Source organism: Apium graveolens, chromosome 4, assembly GCF_009905375.1.
Source record: "Apium graveolens cultivar Ventura chromosome 4, ASM990537v1, whole genome shotgun sequence".
Taxonomy (NCBI): Eukaryota; Viridiplantae; Streptophyta; class Magnoliopsida; order Apiales; family Apiaceae; genus Apium; species Apium graveolens.
In genome coordinates, this window is record NC_133650.1 from 199,161,844 (window position 1) to 199,186,934 (window position 25,091).

A 25,091-nucleotide genomic window follows, 5' to 3' on the forward strand; every position below is an offset into this window, starting at 1 on the left:
TTAAAATATTAATCAGTTAAGTTATCCATATTATGCACTTAATGAAATGAGAATATTTTAAAAAATATATGTGTCAGTAAATTTTAAAGAAAAACCCCCTGTATTGAAGTGCAAGTGTTGAAAATGAATTTAAATATAAAATTTGCTAACAACATATATGTGGGGTCGGCTTGAAATTTTGTCATATGTAATGTTATACTCCCTCGTACCCATCCAATTGTTATCGTTTCAGAGAAATTATCTGGTACGCATTTTAAAATGAATATAAAATATAGTTTTATAATTTTTTTTAAAATTTTCTTTTTCTAAATAAAAACAGAATGTTTAAACTTTTATTTAGAAAAATTAAAAAATTATAAAACTATATTTTCTATTTATTTTAAAATACGTATCTGACACTCTTTTAAAAACGATAACAATTGAGAGGTTATTTAGCATACTCTGATATAAATTCTTATCAACTTCGCCTGCATGAGCACCTGCACTGTCCTATTTTAAAAACTGTCCTATTTTAAAAAGTCAAACATCGGGACTAAGAAATTTCTGTAAAGAAAACATATAATAAAACTAAATATTTTGAGGTATACGTGGATAGTATCTCTGGACCAGGGGCCATAGACATATCTATCTAGTAACCACATTACATACAATGTTCGATCTTCTTCAACGTACCAAAAGTACAGAGAGAGAACAATAAAAGTTGAGAATCAATTGTGTTGACAAGTGTATCATCTACATGGTCTATATGTTGCTGAATTTAGGTGTAATTTTGATAAGCAGGCCAGGAAAAACATCATCAGGATCATGAATATGAGGATTGAATTCAACAATATATGGATCGTCGCATTTTTCGCTTATGCTCTGCAATGTGTCTCCCTCTCCCACCACATAAATCTCATCGCATCCTCTCTTGATCGAACTCATTTCATTTAGCTCCTCTACTTGTTCGCCGCAAGTGCTAGTGGAGGACTCACAAAGATTCAATACCAGTATTATTCCTAAAAACACAGCACAGTACCATGTTATTTTCTCTGCTAATTCATTCGACGAGTGTCCCATTCCGATCAATGACCTAAGCGTGCATGCGACGAAGAAGAGAACAGGGAATGTGCGGTGTCTTGGTGAAGTAGAGAAATGTGGTTTTGACGATGAAAATATATGATGAATGAGGGTTTAAGTAGTAGAAGAGGAAAAGAGTAAGGAAGAGTGAAATAAACATTCAAATGTAGTTGGGGTAGTTAGAGTGCTGGCGGGAGTTGAGTCGGTTTTCTGTGTGAAGTGGGTACCTCCCTAACTGCATCCTCTTTTCATTATATTATTAAATATTAATGCATTAGTTTTAACCAGCTTAAAAACCCTTTCCCGATCACACAGATTTTTTTAATATTATATAATTATTTTTAAAAATTTTGAATTCAATTTTGAATTTTATTTATTTAAAACTTTAAATGATATGATTTCATAATAATTATATTAGTAGTCGTATATGTTCATAAATTTTTTAGAACATTTAAACTTATTTAAAGTGATAGCATTGGTGAGGAGGGAAATATTATTATAACGAAATTATTATTTTATTTAGGGTAAAAATATAATGTCTTCATTATGTTGGTACCTTAAAAAAATATTATTTTAGCATGTTGATTACTTAATCTATTAACAGTAATTCTATAAAAGATATTTGAAAAAGACAATATTACTGATTGAACGATATAGTTTTAATTATAATTCTATGTGTATTTTTTAAAGAATAATATTTATATTCTAAATAAAATTTTATTTTTAGTTCACATCAATAGTTGTGTTAGTCTGAATCAATTGTATAATATATTTTTTATCCTGGATAAATAAAATATATTATTTTTTTATCCAAGTTCATTTGTATAATTTTTTTAGGAGGACAGATAGTAATATTATTTTATCTTAACTCGATTCACATGACATGTCAACTAAATATTAATAATTATATTTAGTTTGCTTATGAATTTAGCCCGAAGTAATAAATTAGAATAATATAGAACTCGATATGAATTAAAATATAAATTAGTAGAAGAAGTTGAATTTAATATAAATTATAATGATATAGAATTCGATATAAAATAGAATTGAAATTGATAAAGCGATAGAGGAAGTTGAATTCAATGTCAGTTATAATTAGAATTGATCGACTCAATAATTAGAATTGAAATAATTAAATAAGGGTAATTAAGTAATTTCAACAACTACCGATCGACCGACTACTAAACTTTTAATATTTCGTCTATTATAATATAGTATATACATGTTCGACAGATTCAAAATTTAAACCGATAATTTTCAATAAAATTCTTGACCGATATTCCAAAGACTAAGATCTAATTATATAAAATATAATATAAAAATAAAAATTGTTAGAGGCCCCAAATAATATTATTAAAAGAAATTCAAATGTTTTATAAATGATAACATTAATCACAATAATAAGAGATCTGGCGTGTATTCGCGAATTAAATTTTGACACTTGTGCTTCCACATAATTTTTAAATATTTTGGTATAAATTTTCGGTTACCTATCATTACTGTATGAATATTTGTTATTGGTGGCATTCGAACCACAAACTTAGATTATATATTTTTTTTAGGACACAGTCCTTATATTTTGTTAAGAAAATCAGACCATCGTGGAGTACAACAAAAAAATGTCAAATTATATCTTAGAATAACCAAACCAAAAAATAAATATATTAAATTATACCATATTTCAATTATCATTTTTTTTGACAAATGCAGAAAATTTTCAATAAATTGAATATAATACAGCCGGGACAAACCCCTGTTATGGATAAAAAACTAAGGTTATTATTTGCTGTATTTAATACTAAGATTCGGGAGCTCAAGGCCTTCAATGGCTGCTCTCGTGTTTCGTGACTCAATCTGCCTTTACGAGATGCCTACGTATCTCTGTGAATTAGAGAATCAAGCCAAAAAACGTAGTTCTGATCGGTGGGGGTGAGTCCCCTTATATAGATGTTGGGAGTCCTTGAATTGGACTTGGTATAGGAGACCTGGTGGGCAAGTCTCATAATTAGAATAGACTTAGGAGTCCTAGGAAGTAGGAAGCTGATTCATTATCCTTTTAGGTCCCCTTGAGGCTAATCTATAAGGATTTATATCCTTATCGGGACTCTTCTCAATAGCTGATTTTTTCCCTTATTAATTAATTACGAAATTAATTAATAATCAGGGCTTTTGGGCCTTTTTTATTCCATCAGGCCTGATTTAACCTTTCTGGTCTGAGTATCATATGTCTTTTTATTGGGTCTAGCAGCCCACAGCTTGTACAATTAATGCAGTATTTAATTATACAATCATAATTTATTTATCCCTATCATTTGCCCCCCAACTTTTGGGAAACATTGATTAGGTTTCGCAGAAGTTAAGTCTATTCGTTCCCTTACAGGGTTTCATTTTTCCGTAAAGTGTGGAGCGACCTACACATTTACAATGAATTTTTCCTTTTATTCAGGAATTATCTTAATTTCCAGGAATTTTTCCCTTATTTCCGGGATTTTTCCCTTATTTTCTGGATTTTTCCCTAATTTTCTGGGATTTTCCCTAATTTTCTGGATTTTTTCCCTAATTTACTGGGATTTATCCTTAATTTCTGGATTTTTCCCTAATTTCTGAAAATATTAACATTTTTCAGAAAATATTTAAGGAATTTCTGGATCTTTTCCCTAATTTCTGGGATTTATCCTTTAATTTTTCTGAATTTATTCCTTATTTCTGAAAATATTAACATTTTTCAGAAAATATTTAAGGAATTTCCTTATTTTTCTGGATTTTTTCCCTAATTTCTGGGATTTATCCTTTAATTTTCTGGATTTATTCCTTATTTCTGAAAATATTAACATTTTTCAGAAAATATTTAAGGAATTTCCTTATTTATCTAATTAAATGATCAGAAAAACAGAACTTTTGCTGCTCAATACATCCTAGGCGTTGTTGATCCACGCCTAGGAGACAGTTTCCTAACAACGTCTAGGAAACTTGCGTCCTGGGCGTTGTTGGAGGCTGATACTTCCTGGGCGTTGTTGATCCACGCCTAGGAGACGGTTTCCTAACAACGTCTAGGAAACTTGCGTCCTGGGCGTTGTTGGAGGCTGATGCATTCATAGATCCTAGACGTCGTGCACCCACGCCTAGGAGACAGTTTTCTAACAACGTCTAGGAAACTTGCGTCCTGGGCGTTGTTGAAGACAGATGCTTCCTGGGCGTTGTTGTACCACGCCTAGGAGCCACACTTCTAACAACGTCTAGGAAACTTGCGTCCTGAGCGTTGTTGGGGACAGATGCTTCCTGGGCGTTGTTGTACCACGCCTAGGAGCCACACTTCTAAAAACGTCTAGGAAACTTGCGTCCTGAGCATTGTTGGGGACAGATGCTTCCTGGACGTTGTTGTACCACGCCTAGGAGCCACACTTCTAACAACGTCTAGGAAACTTGCGTCCTGAGCGTTGTTGGGGACAGATGCTTCCTGGGCGTTGTTGAGGCTGTTCGAGCCTTGATTCATTCAATGAACTTTGATTTTAAATCTTTTCAAAATTCAAATCTTATGGGCTTCCCGCCTTTTTCTTAGGCCCAGGCCCGTTTGTGCATCTTCGAGCTCCTCTATATAAGAGGTGGAGTGTGAGTTCATTTCTCACACTTCACCTTCACAAAAATTTCTAAATTTCAACTCTGCAATTAGTCTCTCAAGAATCGCCACCTCCAAGCGATTTCCGGCTTTCTACTCCGCCGCTTTCTGGGCTTATTTTGAAGATTCCGTTTGAATCTTCATCTTCTTTACTTACTTTCAAGAGCTTCCTGGGTTTTTGTCTTCATCCATGGCGGATTCCGATTCATCTCACTCCCATGTCCCCCAAGCTGTTGCCCGTCCCTCTAGGGCCAGCCGAGGTAAAAAATCTCTTGTACATTCCTCAGTTATTTCTCTTAGGGATCTTTTAACCGAATTTGGGCAAGCCTTTCCTAACATGTTACACTTAGATGCATATAATTATCCTTCTAGATTTGGTCCAGATCAAGTAGGTACCATAGCCCGCCTTTTTGGCATTTCTCACCCTTATAGGGCCGAGGCTCCAGGCCCAAATGATAGGGCCTGCTACCCAAAACCTGGGGCCATTCGGGTCTATAAGGAAACCTTCTATGCTGGTTTTCGCCTACCTCCTCATCCTTTTGTTTTTCGCCTTTTGGCTGAGGCCCGAGTCTGTCCGACCCAACTCACACCCAACTCTTGGCGTTTTATTCACTGTTATATGGCCCAATCTCGTAAACACGGTTTTGAGCCAAATGTTTGTGTCTTTCGTTATTTATTTAAATTTGTAAATGCTTCTGAGGACCAAGGATGGGTCAAAATAGTTCATAGATCCTTGGCTCGTTCCTGCTTTATTTCTGGCACCAATCCCGACTCGTATCCAACATGGAAGAGTGAGTGGTTTTATATATTTCTGGATTCCGAGGAGGGTTGGGACCATTTTTTCAGGCCCAACTTCTCAAAAAGTATAGACGGGTCTTTAAGAGACCTAAAATTGGGGATAGATGAGGATGCGGCCATCAAGGCCATTACTGCTGATAACTTGCACCATTGCGCTCTCATCCTTTCAGAGGGTAATTTGCAAGGTTTAGGTCTAAGTGACCTTGGTCCCGAGGGTATTTCTTTCCCCTTTTTGTCCCATTTCCTCCATTCTCTATTTGTCCTTTTTCTTACGTGCTCGTATTTGCCTGCAGCTAGGGCCGCTTTGGACACGATCTTCAAGAAGCGGGAGGCCCGTGCCGCCAAGGGCTCTGCTGTTGAGACCCACCGTGACAAGCGGGTTAGGATGGGTGACGGCCCTTCAGTCACGGTTCAGGAGGCCGTCACTACCTTTTTATCCCAGAGGCCTCCTAGCCTTGATGAAGATACCTCTCCCTTCACCGTCACTTGGGGCCTTCAGAGGAGGGACACGGTGGTAGGGAGTTCCGAGGCTGCCGCCGTTTGGTCTCAGAGTGTGATCACGCCTCGTGACAGGGCTGAGATCGTCGAGTCTTCTGATGACCTACAGATTGAGCGTCTGGGTGCTCAGGCCGTGGCTTCTGTAAGCCTCTTCCTTTTTTAACTGTTTTTTTTAACTACTTACTGTACTTTGATATGTTCGTGCAGATGAATACCTATCTCCAGGTTGCCCTTCACAATTTGAAGGATGTGAGGACCAGCCTAACTATTGCTGAGAGGGACAGGGATAGGTACCTCAAGGCTTCCGAGGCCAACTTCACTCGATTCCGTGAGGTAGAGAAGGAGCTGGCGGACGAGAAGGAGAAAGTTCGTAAGCTGGAGCTGGATGCTCAAAGGGCCCGAGCTGAGGTGATAGCTGAGTATAAGGCATCTCAGGACTTTCAGGATGTCCTAAATGCTGAGTACGATGCTAACTTCTCGGAGACCTTTTCTAGCTGTTGGGAGCAGATAGTAGAGGAGATTGGGAAGAAGATTCCGGAGGTGACTCTCACTGCCTATCCAGTCCCTGATATTCCTGGGAAAGAGCCTCTTCTTGATGATATCCCTCTTTCTCCTATTCTTGCTTCTTCTGCTGAGGCTGAAGCTGTTTCTCCTCGAGGTGCTGATCCTGTTCCAGTTCCTTCTTCTGCTGCCAATGAAGGAAACATCGATGATGACTTCTTCAAGGATCTTTGAGTATTTTGTTTTTCTTGTTTGGCCCATTGTGGCTTTCTATGTATTGACTTAATCGTATTTATTACCCTTCGGGGCTTGTATTCTATATGTTGCTTTTCTTGCCTCTTTCTGTTTTGACTTTACAATCTTAATATGCATTTGAATCTTAAGCATCCTTCTACTGAAATAATTTCAAACTCTTTAATATGAAGTCTGGTTTTTCAAAACCTTACATAGCATGGGTTCGACCCTAATTAATAATAACTAGACAAAGTAAATTCTACTGGAATATAAAATCCTACGCAAGCAAAGCTTCAAGGTGCTTTTAAACCTACTTGTCAATGACAAGTGAGAATCGTACTTCACCTATCTTACACGTAGTAAACCTTCAGGTTTTGTGCGTGCCAGGTCCTCGGGACTTCAAAACCTTCCATAGTTTCCAGCTTGTAGGTTCCTCTACCCTGAACACTCTTGACTCTGTATGGCCCTTCCCAATTCGGGGCAAGCTTTCCTTTATGTCCAACACCAGAAGCCTCTATTTTTCTCAAGACTAGATCTCCTTGTTTAAAAAATCTCCCTTTAACCCTTAGGTTGTAATAGAATGAAGCCTTTTTCTGATATTCTACTATCTTTGCATGTGCCGTATCTCGCACTTCATCGATCAGATCCAGGGCTAACCTCTGCCCTTCCTCATTTTCTTCTGCATTGAAAGCCTGAATCCTTGGAGAGGAATGTGATATCTCTACTGGAACTACTGCTTCTGCCCCATACGCCAACATGAAGGGAGTTGCTCCTGTCGTAACTCTACAGGTAGTCCTATAGGCCCATAATATGGGAAGTATCTCATCCACCCAATTATTTCTTGACTTCTCGATCCTTTTCTTTAATCCATCCAGGATTATTCGATTTGCTACTTCTGCTTGCCCATTAGCTTGTGGGTGAGCAACAGAGGTGAACCGTAACTCAATTTCATTTTCTTCACAATATTTCTTGAATTCCTCGTTGTTGAATTGTGTTCCATTATCAGTGACGAGGATGCGGGGAATTCCATATCGGCACATAATGTTTTCCCACAGGAATTGTGCAACCTGCTTAGTTGTGATTTTGGCCAAGGGCTTGGCTTCAATCCACTTAGTGAAATAATCAATGGCTACAATCAGAAACTTCCTTTGTGTTGTGGCCATAGGGAAAGGCCCTAGAATATCCATCCCCCACATAGCAAAGGGGATTGGGGAGTTGATAGAGGTCAGCATCTCGGGGGGTAGTCTAACAACTGGTGCATGCTTCTGACAGCGATCACACTTCTTTACATATTCTTTGGCATCAGCCATCATTTCTGGCCAATAGAAGCCTAAACGGGTTATCTTATGAGCCAAGGCCCTGCCCCCCAAGTGTTGTCCACAAATACCTTCATGCACTTCTTCAAGAGCCAAGTGTGCCTCATCGGGCCTGAGACACCTCAAGTAGGGAACCACGAAAGATCTTTTGTAAAGAATCCCATCTATCAAAGAGTACCTTAGTGCCCGAACAGTTAACTTCCGTGCTTCAGTTGCATCACTTGGCAACCAACCGGTCTAAATGTGAGCCTTGATGGGATCAATCCATGACGTCCCCAAGCCTATGGGAGCCACCAGCTTAACATCTATGCTTCGTGTCTTCAAAACACGGAAGTACACACTTCCTGAACTTTCTTCAATCTCAGACGAAGCGAACTTTGATAGCGCATCTGCCTTAACATTTTCTTCCCTTGGAATGTGTTCAACATGGCACTCATTAAATTGGGTCATCACAGCCCTTACTAGGCGGACATACTTAGCCATCGTATCATCCCTTGCCTCAAATTCTCCCTTTACCTGGGATATGATCAGCTTCGAGTCTCCACGGACCTTTAAGTTTTTGACTCTAAGTGTCCCAGCTAGACCAAGGCCAGCTATCAGGGCTTCATACTCTGCCTCATTGTTTGTGGTTGGAAAATCTAGCTTCATAGCATACTCAATTAAGAACCCATCAGGGCTTTGCAAAACCAACCCTGCTCCACTGGAATTTGTTTTTGATGCTCCATCAAAATAGAGAACCCAATATTATTTCTCCTTGTCATCCTTCTCTCTGTCCCCATTGTCGACTCCCTTGTCTTGAGGTATGGTATCTTCCTGCCCCCCGGCTTCTTGGTTGGGTATGGTACATTCCACCACGAAGTCAGCTAGTGCCTGGGCTTTTATAGCCGTACGTGGCTTATACTTGAGATCAAACTCTCCCAACTCTATTGCCCACTTAATTAGTCTCCCACTTGCCTTGGGACTGTGAATGATATTTCTCAGTGGCTGATTTGTTAGCACTTCAATCTGGTGAGCTTGAAAATAAGGACGCAGCTTTCTTGAAGCCATTACCAAGGCTAAAGCGAATTTCTCTATAGTTGAATAATTCAACTCAGCACCATGCAAAATTTTGCTGACATAGTATACGGGTTTCTGGACTTTCAGTTCTTCCTTAACCAATACCGCGCTCAAGGCGCTCTCTGAAACAGCCAAGTACAAGAATAAAATTTCACTCAGAACTGGCTTGGCCAACAACGGGGCCTGGGCCATATACTTCTTTAACTCTTCAAATGCCTTCTGGTTTTCTTCACTCCATACAAAGTCTTTAATGTTCTTTAGTGACTTGAAGAATGACAAGCACTTGTCTCCTGACTTGGAGATGAATCGTCCTAGCGCAGCAACCCTTCCTGTGAGCTTCTGAACATCCTTGATAGTTTTTGGTGATTCCATATCCAGGATCGCCTTTATTTTATCGGGATTAGCCTCAATTCCTCTTTTTGAGACCATTAATCCCAAGAATTTTCCAGATCCTACTCCGAAAGCACACTTCGTAGGATTTAACATCATCTTGTGGTACCTCAGGACCTCAAAAGCTTCCCTTAAATGGGCTATATGATCAGTCTTTACTAGACTCTTGACTAACATGTCATCAACATAAACTTCCATAGTCTTACCAATAAGATCCTTAAAAATTCTATTCACCAACCTTTGATAGGTGGCTCCTGCATTCTTGAGACCAAACGCCATAACAAGATAACAATAAACACCAAAGTCAGTGATAAATGATACCTTTGGAATGTCATCCTTATGCATTTTGATCTGGTTGTATCCGCTAAATCCATCCATGAAACTCAGCATCTCATGTCCAGCAGTGGCATCAATCAAAGTATCAATTCTAGGCAGCGGAAAACAGTCTTTGGGGCATGCATCATTCAGATCAGTGAAGTCTATACACATCCTCCACTTTCCATTAGCCTTCTTCACCATTACAGGGTTTGCTAACCACTCTGGAAATTGAATTTCCTCAATGAAACCAGCCTCTAAGAGCTTTTCTACTTCCTGTTTTATAGCCTCTTGTCTTTCCGGGGCAAAATTTCTTTTCTTTTGTTTCACTGTCTTCCGGCTTGGATCCACGTTTAGCTTGTGAGTAATTAACTCCGGGTCTATGCCTGGCATATCAGCTGCTGACCATGCAAACACATCACTATTTTCTTGCAAAAATTTCACTAACTTTCCTCTAAGGGGCTCCTCTAATGTGGCTCCAATGAAAGTCATCCTCTCAGGATTCTTGGGGTCTAAAGGAACCGAAACCAATTCTTCTGCTGGCCTTCTTCTATTCTCATCATTTTCTCGAACATCCATATCTTCAATAGGAAGAACCTGCCCCCCGACTCCATCTGCCCTCAAAGAGGCCACATAACAGCTTCTAGCCATTTTTTGATCTCCTCTCTCTTCTCCAATCCCGTTTCGGGTGGGAAACTTCATGACTGAATGGTAGGAAGAGGGGACTGCCTTGAAGGCATGTATCCCTGTTCTCCCCATGATAGCATTGTAAGTTGAACTAGCCTTTACCACCACGAAATCCAGCATCTGCGTTGCTTGCCTTGGCTCCGTACCTATGGTGGTTGGCAATTTGATTATCCCTTCCACAGGACATTCTACTCCAGCAAATCCATATATCGGCATGTCGGTTGGTGTCAACTGGGAGTCGTTATACCCCATCCTTAGAAAGGTGTCGTGGAGCAAGATATCCACAGAAGCACCATTATCCACGAGGACCCTCTTAACCGGGCTATTTCCTATTATTGGTGTTATGACCAGCGGGTCGTCATGGGGAAACTTTACACCCTCTAGGTCGGAATCATCAAAAGCCAATGTTACTTCTGTCCTGGCCCTCTTCGGGGCTTCTCCAACAATATGCATAACCTCTCTAGTATATGCCTTTCTGGAATTTTTGGACAATCCAGCAGCAGTTGGACCTCCAAAGATCGTGTTTATCACAAGCCCTCGAGGTCTCGGCCCTCCATAAATGGTGTTTATAACTGGTCCTCTAGGCTGGGGGTTTCGCCCCTGATCGTCTTGGTCCCTCCTACGATCCTCAAAGTTCTTCCTTCCATTATTATTCCTATCCCCTCCTTCTCCAGTATATTTGTTCAATCTTCTTTTTCGAATGAGGAACTCAATTTCATCTTTCAATTGCCTACACTCATCGGTGTCATGGCCAACATCTTTGTGAAACCTGCAATACTTGCTCTTATCTAGCTTGGCGGGATCAGCCTTCAAGGGCTTAGGCCAGCGAACATCTCTGTCTTTCTCAATCTCCATCAAAATCTGACTTCTAGGAGCATTAAGCTTAGCGTATTCAGTGAACTTTTGCCCAGGTCCTCCCTTCTTGGGGGTTGAATCAGGGTTTTGTTCGGTTCTAGGATATTTGTCCTTTGCAATATATTCTAAATCAGTTTTTCGCTTCTTGCCTCCAGTGGGCTCATTACTTACTACGGTCTTCCTCATGCTTTCTTCAACCTTGATATACTTCCCTGCCCTCTCTTGGAGTTGCAACATGTTTTCAGGGGGACGTTTGGCCAAGGACATCTTGAAAAACTCATCCCTGGTTCCTTGTTGTAGTGCTATCATGGCTACCTTATCATCAAGGTCCAGGACTTTTAAAGCCTCCTTTGTAAAACGATTCAGGTAATCTCTCAAGGATTCCTTAGCTCCCTGCACAAGACTCATAAGGGATGCTGAACTTTTCTCATGGACTCTTCCACTGATGAATTGCTTAATAAAAGCCTGACTTAATTCTCTGAACGATCCAATAGAATTTGGGGGCAGGCGACTGTACCATCTTTGAGCCATACCCGACAGGGTTTGAGGGAAGGCCCGACACTTTATAGCATCATTCACGGGTTGCAGCAGCAGTGCATTAGAGAATGTTCTAACATGATTAGCGGGGTCTCCCGTGCCATCATAGGCTTTGATAGTGGGCATCTTGAATTTCCTTGAGATATGGGCATTCATTATCTCTTCTGTGAAGGGTGGAGTTGGATCATCAGGATCTCCAAGGGGAAGGAGATTGCTTGGATCAGTTCTTGGGACAACAGCCCTTCTTCTTACCGGACCATCCAGGTCTATGACAGGAGGAGGATTTCTCCCCCTAGGAGGTATCTGGGGTCTGGTGGCCTGGTGAGCCTCCAAATCACGCCTCAGCCTTTGGATTTCAGCCTCATGAGCCCTGATCCTTTCCTGCACTTCTTGGGGATTCGCCCCTGGGGTGCTTTGGGGGCGTTGCCTTCCATCGGCCATTGGCTCTTTTCCAGGACGCCTCCTTCTCGGGGCCACTTCATCATCCGAAGATTCGGAGTCTCTCTCAGTATAAGGACCAGAAAACTCCCGATCCTCAGGAATATGACCCAAACCTCGTATATAGGGGGGTGACTGCCCTCGTGCTTCGCCTCGCCCAGCATATCCGCTTCCTCCAACCTCAGGGCGAAGGGGCATCCCATAAGGGGGGTTAGTAGTAACAACAGTTGAATATTCATACCCGACGGGTCGAGAATTCACAGGTATATGTACTTGTTGAACTTGAGGATTCGTACCTTGAATAGTCGGGGGAGTTGTCCCTTGTGGCTGAGGTTGAGTTGCCCCTGTTTGGGCTTCCCCCTGAGTAGATACATAAGTTGAATGGGGAGGAACCTCCACGGTCGATGAAATCACCTGAGTTGTCTCTGATGGTGTTCCTTCCTCCAGAGCTCCAATTGTTCTCCGTGTTCTCGCCATGGTTGTTGTTGCTGTTTCCCACAGACGGCGCCAAATGTTATGGATAAAAAACTAAGGTTATTACTTGCTGTATTTAATACTAAGATTCGGGAGCTCAAGGCCTTCAATGGCTGCTCTCGTGTTTCGTGACTCAATCTGCCTTTACGAGATGCCTACGTATCTCTGTGAATTAGAGAATCAAGCCAAAAAACGTAGTTCTGATCGGTGGGGGTGAGTCCCCTTATATAGATGTTGGGAGTCCTTGAATTGGACTTGGTATAGGAGACCTGGTGGGCAAGTCTCATAATTAGAATAGACTTAGGAGTCCTAGGAAGTAGGAAGCTGATTCCTTATCCTTTTAGGTCCCCTTGAGGCTAATCTATAAGGATTTATATCCTTATCGGGACTCTTCTCAATAGCTGATTTTTTCCCTTATTAATTAATTACGAAATTAATTAATAATCAGGGCTTTTGGGCCTTTTTTACTCCATCAGGCCTGATTTAACCTTTCTGGTCTGAGTATCATATGTCTTTTTATTGGGCCTAGCAGCCCACAGCTTGTACAATTAATGCAGTATTTAATTATACAATCATAATTTATTTATCCCTATCAACCCCCAACTGTCGATACAACCAGGTGATAAAACAAATAACATACTAAAATCAATTAGATGAATTGTTTCCTGATCGTTTAACACATAGAATTTAAAAATTCTTGAAGCTAAAAACGAAATCAAAGACATCCCAAGCGATCCAAATTGCACCGGCATCTCTGAAAATAGCAACATCGCAATTGACCATATCACGTAAAAATTATGGTTAGCCCAATGTTCAGAAACAACAATCGCATAAAATGAGATTGGAGGATCGGCACTCCGGCTATCTACATGCCGGACACCAGCTATAAACATGCCGAAGACACCTCAGCTATCTACATGCCGGATATCAGCTATAGACATGCCGAAAGTATAAAGCCATAAAAGATTAACAATCTTTGGTTGTGAAAGGTGAGCTCTTGCAATAATCACCACCATCCCAGATTCGATACAGGCTTTGCAGATCACCAAAAATATCAGCAACTTCGTCCTTAACAGATCCAATACCAGATTAACCCAAGCATGACTAAGCAAAAACATAACAAACATTCCAAAAGAAGAGACAAACACACACTCCAAGAGGAGAGACACACAAATACCCAAAAAAATTGGGTTTTATTGAAAATAGATCAACGAAAATAAAAGAAAATGAAGGGATTGGGGCTTTCCACCGGAGAAAACCAACGGAAGTCTCTCGATTTACTTGAAAATGGATAAACCCTACGAGAGGGGGAGAGAGGAGGGAGGCGGCGACTAAAACTTATATTTAAGACATATTTCAATTATCATACTTTAGTATTGATTTGTCCTCACGCTCCTCGAAAATTCAAAACTAGTGGGAGCATAATTCAGAAACTTAGAAAATTTCGGTACTAAGACGTATAATAACAAATAATATATATATATATATATATATATAATTTTTCAAGATAGATGAGATATAAACAATACGAAGTGTGTCGGAATTTATCTCTCCTAATATATTTCTTTCTAAATGACGAGATCAATTTTTCTTTTGAACACTATAATATGCAATATTATTTCCACAAATGTATTATGGTTAGGTCTTTTTTTCTCAGGTGATTTTTATTGATAATATTATTTGTGCATACAGTAGACGATCATACTTATTGAAGAAAGAATCATCTTACCCCATAAATTCTTATTTACTTACGTATGTTACAAAGTATTATTATATAAAGTGAAGGTTTATTATTTGCAATCTATCACTAATTTTAGTTTCCTCTGAAATTGAAATTAAAATAATTTTATGTCCAACTTTAGATAATTCAGTTTTTACTTTACATATTTACCTTTTAAGACAAATATTACTTATATAATATTTTTATACTGTTTATAGTGTGATATAAATTTTAGCATTGAAGCACGATTTGTTTTCTAAAAACATTGTCACACCTATATTATATTTAATATTATATTATTAATTACTTGTGAAAATAATGTGGGAAATAATACTCAAGAAATGGACAAAGAAAAATTAGTTGAACTGCTCAATTGAATGAGATGACTTAATATTGGGGCGTCTTCCCAAGAAGATCAAGTCAGGTTGACCGTGTGTTTGTTTTTTTTTGACTAATTTTGGGTTATAACCTTATAAATAAGTATCTGTTCTCAACAATTCTCGGGGTGAGTCAGGATCGAACCCAGGATCTGGGACGACAGAGGATAAGACATTTATCACTTGAGCTATCCAACCGTGCTCACCGTGTGTTTGTTTAATTCAGCTGCTAGCCAAGGCCACGTCACTCCATCCACATTTGTGAAACTCCCATTAGAATTAGCAGACTTGGTGTATTATAGAGGCGAAAGTATAAAATTAGGGATCACCGCTATCTGATCAGTTCAAATTTTACAAAATGGAAGTGGTGGTATCAATAAGACCACTTTTGAAATTCAAATCCACGAAATATTTAAAATAACGAAATTTTAGCCTGAATTTTCAAAAATATATATATAAAAGATGTGTACTTATTTGTTTAAAATTTAACATAAAACATGTATATTATACATGTATATTACATTTTTTTGTTTCAAGCTGAGTACAAATCTTTATGAATCGTATTACTTTCAAAAAACACGTATTAAATACATGCGTATCCTTTATAAAAAATTTGAATACTCATCTTTTTCATACATGAATAACAGGAAACAAAAATTAAAACAAAAAAATTTCTATACAACTTTAATTTAGTAAAAACTAAAAACAACTTTTACTTTGAAATAACTGTCATCAGGTACAAAATTTTTGCTGTGTATAAAGATTTGTGACATAAAAAGAACAAACTCTCCGAATCTTTAAAATTATAATAACACTCGACTCGTCATGATGAAAGTTCACTTAACTAAGAAAACAAAGAGTATGATAATAATCTCATTTTCTATAATAAAAATTTGACAACGAAACAATTAATAACGTTTTAGTTTCAAATAATGTCAGATTTATTTTTACATCACTTTTGTTGCCATTATTGTACCGTGCTAATTAGTTCCGCGTACTTCTAAATTAAGGCCTAGCTCCCGAGTTTTTTAAAGGGAAGGAAATAAGTGATAAGGAGGTAAAGGACTTTCATCCCATTTTTGGAGTGAAAGTTTTGGAATGAAAGTTTGTTAAATTTATATTCATAATCACTTGTTTTCGCTTCTTTTAAAAACTCGGGAGTACAAATATGAATACAAGTAAAACTACTTTAATCACCCACCACTTGTTTTCCTTTCTAATTAAAACTAGGGAGTAAGGGGTAAAGATGATACTCTGATGCACAAATTAGGCGCATTTAGTCGATGGCGCACAAACATCAATACATCGCGGGCCTGATTCCTGGTGTATTTTAATTTTAAGTTATGGTCTTTTGCAGTCAACAGATGAGAAAGATATAGAGTTGGAAAAGACAGAGTTTAAAGGGTAATTTGTTAACTCCTGAACCAAACTAAAAGTACTGGATAAGTGGCTATTGATTGATTAACATTGTTTGTATGTTTAGTTATTTTTCTGGACGAGACAAATTTTCCTCTGGATGACAGAGCCTTAAATTTTACTCTGAATCAAACCACACTTGTGTGTTATGGTTTGCTGTGTCCATGTTTGTTGGGAAAAAAATGACCGATATGTGTTTTATATTAATTTTATATTTTATTATCATTATCCTTTTATATTCATTTGACATAATTATATTTTATAAATCTCATATGAAAAATAATTTTTTGTAATTAAATAAATACTCCTCCGTCCCTAAATATATGTTCATTTTGATTTTTGACTGGTCAACTTGACCAATTTTTCACTGAATTTACACCTATTATATAATTGACAAAAATAATTAAAATAATATCATTGGAAAGTACATTTAGTCTATTTTAAAATGTAACTTGCATATTTGAAAAATAATTAATCAATATTTTTTTATATTAATTCAAAAATTGGTCAATTAGACTTCTAGAAAAATAAAATGGACATGTAAATAGAGACGGAGGGGGTAACAAAAATTATTGATTTTATAAGATTGTACCTTTCTTTAAAATGTTATGATTACGTATAAACTTGATAAAAAATATTTTATGATTCTTCTAGAAAATATGAAAAAATTTGACATGACATTTTATTAATAACTTAAAAAAATATATTGTTCAGAAAAAAAATATTTTTTTATCAAACGACATTACTCATCCAGTATTCAGATAATCAATCATCCAGCAATTTTATTCATCCAGAAAAGATGGTTCAGATTTAACAAATGACCCTTAAGAAAGTGACCGAAAATTAGTGAAAAAATGTTGTTTATAAGAATGAGAGAGAGAAATATGAAGACAAACTTTTATTTATAAAAGAAATAATTTAATCAAAAAAATAGTTATTTTTGTTCATAATCAAAAGACAGAGATAAATAGTAGCTATGTTAGTGCACATAAATCAAGATTAATTAACACATAACATGCAAGCACATTTATCAGTTATACACTCATAAACTCATCATTACAATATAGTAAGATTTGCAAATTAAAAGAAAGCTTATACGAGAATAAGATTTTAGAATCCTCAGAAGTCTTCTTGTAACAAGTTATTTCCACTTTTCTTTTTTTGCCTTGTTCAGCTGTCAATCCTCCATCATTTTCTTAATTTTTCTCCAACTTATATGTTAATGAATTATATTGTAAAATCTAAATAAATAGACGGTAATATACTGATTATACAATAAAATTCACATTATTTGTTCATAAAAGTTATTTATCAATTTAAATCCATCTTGAACAAATAAAATTCAAGCATTTACTGAAATTCTAACAGATTAATCACGGCAATGAATTTGAACAACTTAGTTCATTTGAATAACCTTTCGTAGACTTTTTCAATAAAGAGGGGATAAATATCCTCTTGGTCACATGTTCGAATCCCGCAGTAGGAGAATTTATGATTATGCCTCCTGAGCCAGAGCTTGTCGCTTAAATGCGGTTTATCTTGGTTCACGTGATTTACAGGCTATTGTGTGAGTCTGTGGGGTTTGCCCAGTGCGTACCTAAAGGGTTGCGGCTGCGGGTTCCTTACGATAAATATATATATATATATATATATATATATATTACATTTTGAATTTAAAGTCTATTATATTGTGAAGTCACGAAAAAGCTTAAAAATATACTCTATCAAATAAGTTCAAAATTTATTTTCATCAAATCCTTATTTATCAGGGATAAACTATGTTTTCACATAATTATCACTGAATGGGGATGTGAAGACATTTTTTTAGAGAATTAACCAATATAAATAGTTATCTCAACTAAAGTTGAATTTGTTAACTTCTGAATATAATATTCAACAAAATATTTAAAATCATGAAATTATGTCCTAAATATTCATGAAATATACATGAAAAATCCGTATTTATCTTTTCAAATATTAAGATAGAACACACACACTTTACATGTGTATTACATTTTTTGTTTCGAGTACAAATCTTTTTTAATCGTATTTCTTTTTAAAAAATATACATGTATCTAATGTGTGTTCCTTATGAAAATTTTGAATACTCGGCTCTTTTCTTTTCTTTTTTTTATCGTAGGGAACCCGCAACGGCTACCCTTCGGGTGCGCACTGGGTAAACCCCACGGGCTCACGTAATAGCCTGCAAACCACGTGAACCAAGGTAAACCGCATTTAAGCGACAGCCTCTGACTCGGGAGGCATAATCATAAATTCTCCTCTCATGGGATTCGAACATGTGACCAAGAGGATATTTATCCCCTCTTTAACCAACTTAGCAAACCCTTGCGGGAGAATACTCATCTCTTTGATGCGTATATAACGGGTATTTTATGTGGTATTTAACGTATTTTTTTATCGTAGGTAATCCGCAGTCGCTACCCTTCGGGTACGCATTGGGTAAATCCCACGGGCTCACGCAATAGCCTGCAAACTACGTGAACCAAGATAAACCGTACTTAAGTGACGGGCTCTAGTTCCAGAGGCATAATCATAAATTCTTCTCCCGTGAAATTTGAACATGTGACCAAGAGGATAATTATCCCCTTTTTAACCAACTAAGCCAACACTTGCGAGCAAAATAATGAAGTATTTTGATCATTCTTTCTATTCGTGCTCTTTTTTAAGTCTGTTCGGGATATTTAAAATATAAAATTATAATTAAATTTTATAAACGAATTTGTACCTAAATATCAAAATAACTTGTTCCTAACCGCTAAGACTTCAATTCTTTCTGCTTAATTAATAAAAAATTTGTTCAATACGGATGTTGATTTTGAACCCGTATTTTGAGGTGAGGGGTAAAATGAAAGAATATCGTATTTTATTTTTTAATCTATTTTTTGAATTGAAATATTAATATAAAATTTAGTCCAGGAAACAAAAATTAAAACAATCATAATTTTATACAACTTTAATTATGTAAAAACGAAAAACAACTTTTATTTCTGATAATTGTCAACAATACTAAATTTTTGTTGTGTATAAAGATTTACGACATAATAAAAATAAACTCCTCGACCCTTTAAATATATGATAACGCTCGACTTGTTGTGTTGTGATGAAAGTCCACTTAACTGAGAAAACATAGAAACGAGGATGACTACTTTGCTTAATAATATGATAATAATCCCATTCTCTATAATAGATATTTGGCAACAAAATAATTAATAACATTTAATTTCAAAAAATATCAGAGTCGTTTTTACTTCTGTTATTGTTATTGTACTGTTCTAGTTTTTTTGAAAAATTGCTATATTTCAGTAAGTCAAATCCAACCGGAAAGTTTCTACCATACAAATAGAAAGAGAGGTATAAATATTCTAGAAATTAGTTAAACAGGGCAATTTAACATACTAATGGCTACCCTATTAGCTTAATTCCTAACAAAGTCAACAGAAGTTCTTTTAAGATCACAAAGGAATAACTTGCATTGCTCTAAAACCTCCCTCACTTCAAGTAGATTCTCCACCTCATTGTTCATTGCACGAACTACACTGAGAGAATCAGATTTTACCCCGAAAAAATGATTGTGAAGCTGCTGCTTCTTGATCCATGAAAGAGCTTCACGTACTCTCAAAGCTTCTCCATCAAAAACTAATGCTGGAATTGCCCATGACATAGTTTCGCCTAGTAATCTACTTACTTCCGCGTACTTCTAGATTATAGATGATATTGCGGATGCACAAATTAGGCGCATTTAGTCGATGGTGCACAAATATCGATACATCCCCAGCCTGATTCTTGGTGTATTTGAATTTTAAGTTGTGGTCTTTTTGCAGTCAATTGGATTCTTCAGCTGTCAACTGATCCAACTGTTGAGTGACATTTATGACACTTTATTAAGCTCTAATAAGCTTTGAATTCTACACTGAATGGGGCTTCTATATAAACATCTTTAAGTCATTTTTAATAAGATATCAAGATATATCAAGCCAGAGACATATCAAGGAGAGCCGTAAGAAGACCGTATTAGCGCAATTCAACGAAGACGAAGAAGATCTTGTTTTTACTTGTGAACCTTTGTTTTAAGTTGTATTTGGATGCTAGTTTTCTTACTTGTGAACCTTAATCTTGTTTTGTACTTGGTTTTATTTATTCGTTATAAAGACTACGTTTGTAATACCATGCTTCCATCGGAACCCACGTTGATGATGAGTCCGATTATGGGCTAATCGTTATCGTTGGGTTCTAGCGGATTTATTTATGGATTTCTTTAGTAAAAAAATTTTGATGCCTTAGTATGTGGTGATTGTATGATAACCTAGTATTGGTTGTGTGTATTCATCTTATGAGCGTCGCGAACTTATAATATAGTGTGTTAATTCTTAATGAAGCGACAGTGAAATTAAGGATTTAGAACTTGCCATGCTAGCATAGGTTCATATATTTGTTATGCATGATTCGTAGGTAATTTTAACCATCTTACTTGCCCTGTGTAATCAAGATAGATAACCTGTGTTTAAACCGTTATGTTGTCAAATTATATAGACATATAGGGTCTCAATATAATTGGTGTCTATTCAGCTTCCATCTCTTTTGTGGATGTCTGGTAGTATGGTACTCGTGCAACGAAAGTCGGCGTTTATCAGTTTCGTGTTGTCTGATTAGTGTTATCACCATTGCATGCTAAGGTTAAGAACAATAAGGCTATTGAATGAAGTATTTAATGAAGTTAGAATCCCATGTTTGTCATATATATTAATTCAGTCAATTTTATTCTCATAGTTATAATTGTTAGTTAATTCTTAGTTATAAACAATCTCAATTTGTTATCGTCTTAGCATTGAATAATAACCATACATTGTTGCTTAAGTGTGTGAATTAATTAGTTAACCAATACAGTCTCTGTGAGAATGAACTAGAAAATTATTCTATATTACTTGCGAACGCGTATAATTGCGTGAATTATTAGCGCGTGTTTAGCGACTAACACCAATAAACTGTTGTGCAATTTAAAATTAGATATAACTTTATAATTGGGTGAAATGGCAGTTTGGTCACTCAATATATCATCAACTTGCAACTGGATCATCCAAGTCAAAAAGCTTACAGTCGGGTCATTTCACTCTTAAAAACTTGGAATCAGGTCATTGGCCGTTACTGACATTAAAAAATTGATGAAAAGATGACTATGCTGGATGAGTTAGCTTCAATAGATTGATGTGGCATGAACATGTCAGCTAATAAATATTGTGACCCGACCGAACCAATCTAAAACCAATTTATTTAAGAAACCAATCGATAAATTAGGGTTCTTGTTATCTCTCTTTCTTCCATCTTCAATGTCTACTTCAAGGAGTAGCTGCTCTTCAGTGAAGAATCCATACAACAATAGCAACTCTATCATGAGCCATAAAAAATACAACTCAGACTTCAAAAATAGGTGTAATGCTATCAAATGCAAGTGTGATATTGCTTCTCCATGTCAAGAAGCTTGGAAAGAAGGTACAATGGATCCAGTGAGGAGGTTCTTTGGATGTAGCCGCTACTTGGTAAGCTTATATATGGTCCACCTAGATTTAAACTTGTTTTCAAATTTGTAACAATTATTTCAACTTTTTGGTTAGGACCCAAGCAAAAAATGCAATTTTTTTTGTGGGTTGATCCCCCATATCCGGATAGAGCAAGAGAGGTTATTATGCAGTGGAAGGGAAAAATTAGAGGTAAGGATGAAAAGGTGCAAAGAGCTATGATGAAATTAAACTTTGTGGAAAAGAAAATGTTGGTCCTAAACGAAGAATGTATCTCACTTCGAAAGAGAAACGATGAAGCATAAGCTATTTTGCGGAAGGAGAAACAATCTAACAAAATGAAAAAGTTGTTAGTGATTGTAGTCATATCTTGGATTATTTTCATTTTGTTCAATTATTTTTCAGATTGCAGTAGGGAAAACAATGTGTAGTAGTTTGTTAATGCTTGCAATGTAATTGTTAGGTCACACACACTGTAGAAGGGGGTTAAATACAGTGTATAGCACAATCAAATCGAATTTCAAGAACACAAGTAACAGAAAACAAACTTTATTAAACTCTGTTACAATGTAGAACTGTCCTCTCTCAGTGATGAACAAATATCACGAGAGCTGCTAGGGTTACAATGAATATTATTCTCGATAATGATAACACTTATAGTGTAAACCCTATGTCTGTGTTTATATATTACACAGTTACAAGATAATCGCTAATTGATATGGAATATAATTATGCTTCCTAAAATATATCAATCAGATATCTTTTCTTCCAAGTATTCTATTCTTCATAGAATTCCTTTTTCATGCATATCTCTTCTTGCATTTGTCTTGATCTTCTTTCCTTTCAATCAGCCGCCTTCCTTATCTGAAAGTTTCCTTAAGTCCCGATATTATCTCCTGATAAATATCTCCTGAACCTTAAGTACTGATAACTTAAACTCTGACTTCAGTATAAGTGTTGATTTCCAGTTAAGTACTGATTTGTCCTGTTTAAGTAAGATCTGAAAACTAAACACAAATCATATTAGACATGACATTATCAAATATATCTAACAATCTCCCCCAACTTGTAAATTAGCATAATATACAAGTTCAACAGATATTTGATGATGTCAAAAACATTAAGTACAAATACATGAGAATTTGACTAGATAACTACAACTTACAGTCCTTAAAGCTTTACCAACTTTAACTTCTGATAACAACTTCAGTCTGTATACATATCAAAATTTGAGCAGTTGTAGATCTTGACTTGGCTTCACTTTCTGATCTCTTCGATATCAAGAGTTGTTCCGAGATAGTTCTTTAACAAACATCTCTCAGCATATCTGACCTCATCAATCATCCTCCTTCTAGCATCTTTAAGCTCTGCAGTATCTTCAGTAGTTTGGAAGATAGCATATCTGAGATCATTAATTTTTGCTTTTCTCAACTCCTGATCTAGTCTTATGACATAGGCTTTGTCAGACTCTAGATTGAATTCAAGTCCCTTAATACTAAGATATGTTCTGATCTTTGCAGTATTAGGCTTCATATTAACAATATCACCCTTGTGATCTCTGTACTTGGGACAGTATGTGCTGTCAGACTTCACAGAATACAGCTTCTTCTGTCTCTGAATTTGAGTCTTCAAATAATTTGCAGCACTTTCTGTTATTCGGTCCTTCACTTGAAGTAAGAATAAAACATGTTCTAATTCCTCAAAATACTTCAGTGGTATAGCATTTTCCCTTATATGGTAAACCCTTCCATCTGTCATGAAATATAACAAGATGTGTTCTTTCAAGAAGGTATGGTAGACCATATGTACAGATTCAAGTTGATTCAATCTTTCAGGAGTTGCTCCAACACCTGGTTCACTTAAGGAAGTTGGATCAATGGTTGTGTTCTGCACTCTTCTTTCATCAGCACTACCCAATCCAGATTTATATCTTGCTTCTTTTCCAGTAACCACTCTTGCTTCAAAACCACTTGATGCAGTCTTCAAAGGTTGAGTCTGTTTGGCTTTAGTGAATCCTGGTAGGAGTAACTTTGAGGATTTAACATGAGCAATGTCAGAGGTTTCCTTTGACTTATCTTCTGATATCAAGCCAACTAGAGCTATATCAGAGGTTGCGTGCTTCATTGTTATATCATAACTAACTATATCTTGACTCTGAACAACTTGAGCCATGTCAGAGGTTGTCTTAGAAATCTTCCTTGAAGTCAAAGTAAGATTAGCATCTTCATCAGAAATTTCTTCATCCATAGGAGGCACATAAACCTTTACAGGTTCACCAACTTTTTCTTTGCCCTTAGACCTTGGATCTATCTGCAATTACGATTTGGCTTTAGTTGCCACAGGATTTGTCCTTTCTTTTATCACAATGCCTTTAGCCGTAGGAAGTTTCTTTTTAACAACAGAAGCTTCAGATTTGGAGTTGACTTTTTCTAACTTAAGTCTAGCTTCTTCTTCCATTAGACTCTCAAAGTCCATTCCTAGATTTTTTTTCTGAAATAAATGTCTTGAAATTTCTTCATCAAGTTCCAATAGTTCATCAGAACTTATCCTTTTACCAGTATCAGAAGTTATTCTTCTCCCAGTATCAGAATTTATTCTATGACTTGTAGTTCCAGCTCTACTTGATGAGAGACCTCCACCTTGAACATGACCTCCACCCATTCCAGAGTTTCCCGGGTCATTACCATCATCCTTTTTCTTTAGTGTCTTATCAGATTTGCATTTGGACTTAATTACTTTCTCCCCCTTTTTGGCATCAGCAGGTAAAAGAAGAGAGAGAAGCAATTTCATTGAGGATTGGATCTCATTGAATTGATTTCCTGAGAAGCTTGATTTTTTAAAATTTCATCAATCTGAGACTGTTGCTTCTCTTAGGTTTTCTCAATGTTGGTAATTTTGTCAAAGGAAGGTTTGAAAAACCTTTTCTTGTCCAACTTGACAACTGTATCTTGCTGCATTAAGGTTTCTTGAATCTTATCCACCTTGGCCTGAGTTACAGAGTGTTGACCTTGAAGGTGCCTTGTACTAAGTGCAGTAATCTTAGCTGTGTCTTGAAATCATCATTTACTAGCATCTCATCAGCTTTTTCCAAGTGATCAGCAAGAATCTTTTCAGTAGGGACAAAGGTAACTGTGTTCCACTCCTTAGTCCACTCCTGTCCTCTAGGAGTTTCACTCCAAGGTACTGGTGTTTCCCCTGTAACAAACTTTTTGACTATCTCAGCTTTTGAAGAAGTTTGTAGAGGTGCATGTCCAGAAGGACCAGCTGCAT

At 36.8% G+C, this 25,091-nt stretch overlaps 1 protein-coding gene across 1 annotated transcript; it reads right to left on the reverse strand.

Annotated features, from left to right (window-relative positions):
- Positions 1–586: 586 nt before the first annotated feature.
- LOC141717001 (uncharacterized) lies at positions 587–1,131 on the reverse strand. The gene has a single exon (XM_074519133.1). The coding sequence runs from the start codon at positions 1,057–1,059 to the stop codon at positions 742–744; it is 318 nt and encodes a 105-aa protein (XP_074375234.1). The 5' UTR covers positions 1,060–1,131; the 3' UTR covers positions 587–741.
- Between the last annotated feature and the right edge of the window lie 23,960 nt (positions 1,132–25,091).

Coding starts and splice junctions, on each gene's coding strand:
- LOC141717001 (XM_074519133.1), bottom strand. CDS start 1,059: ATGGGACACTCGTCGAATGAATTAGCAGAGAAAATAACATGGTACTGT.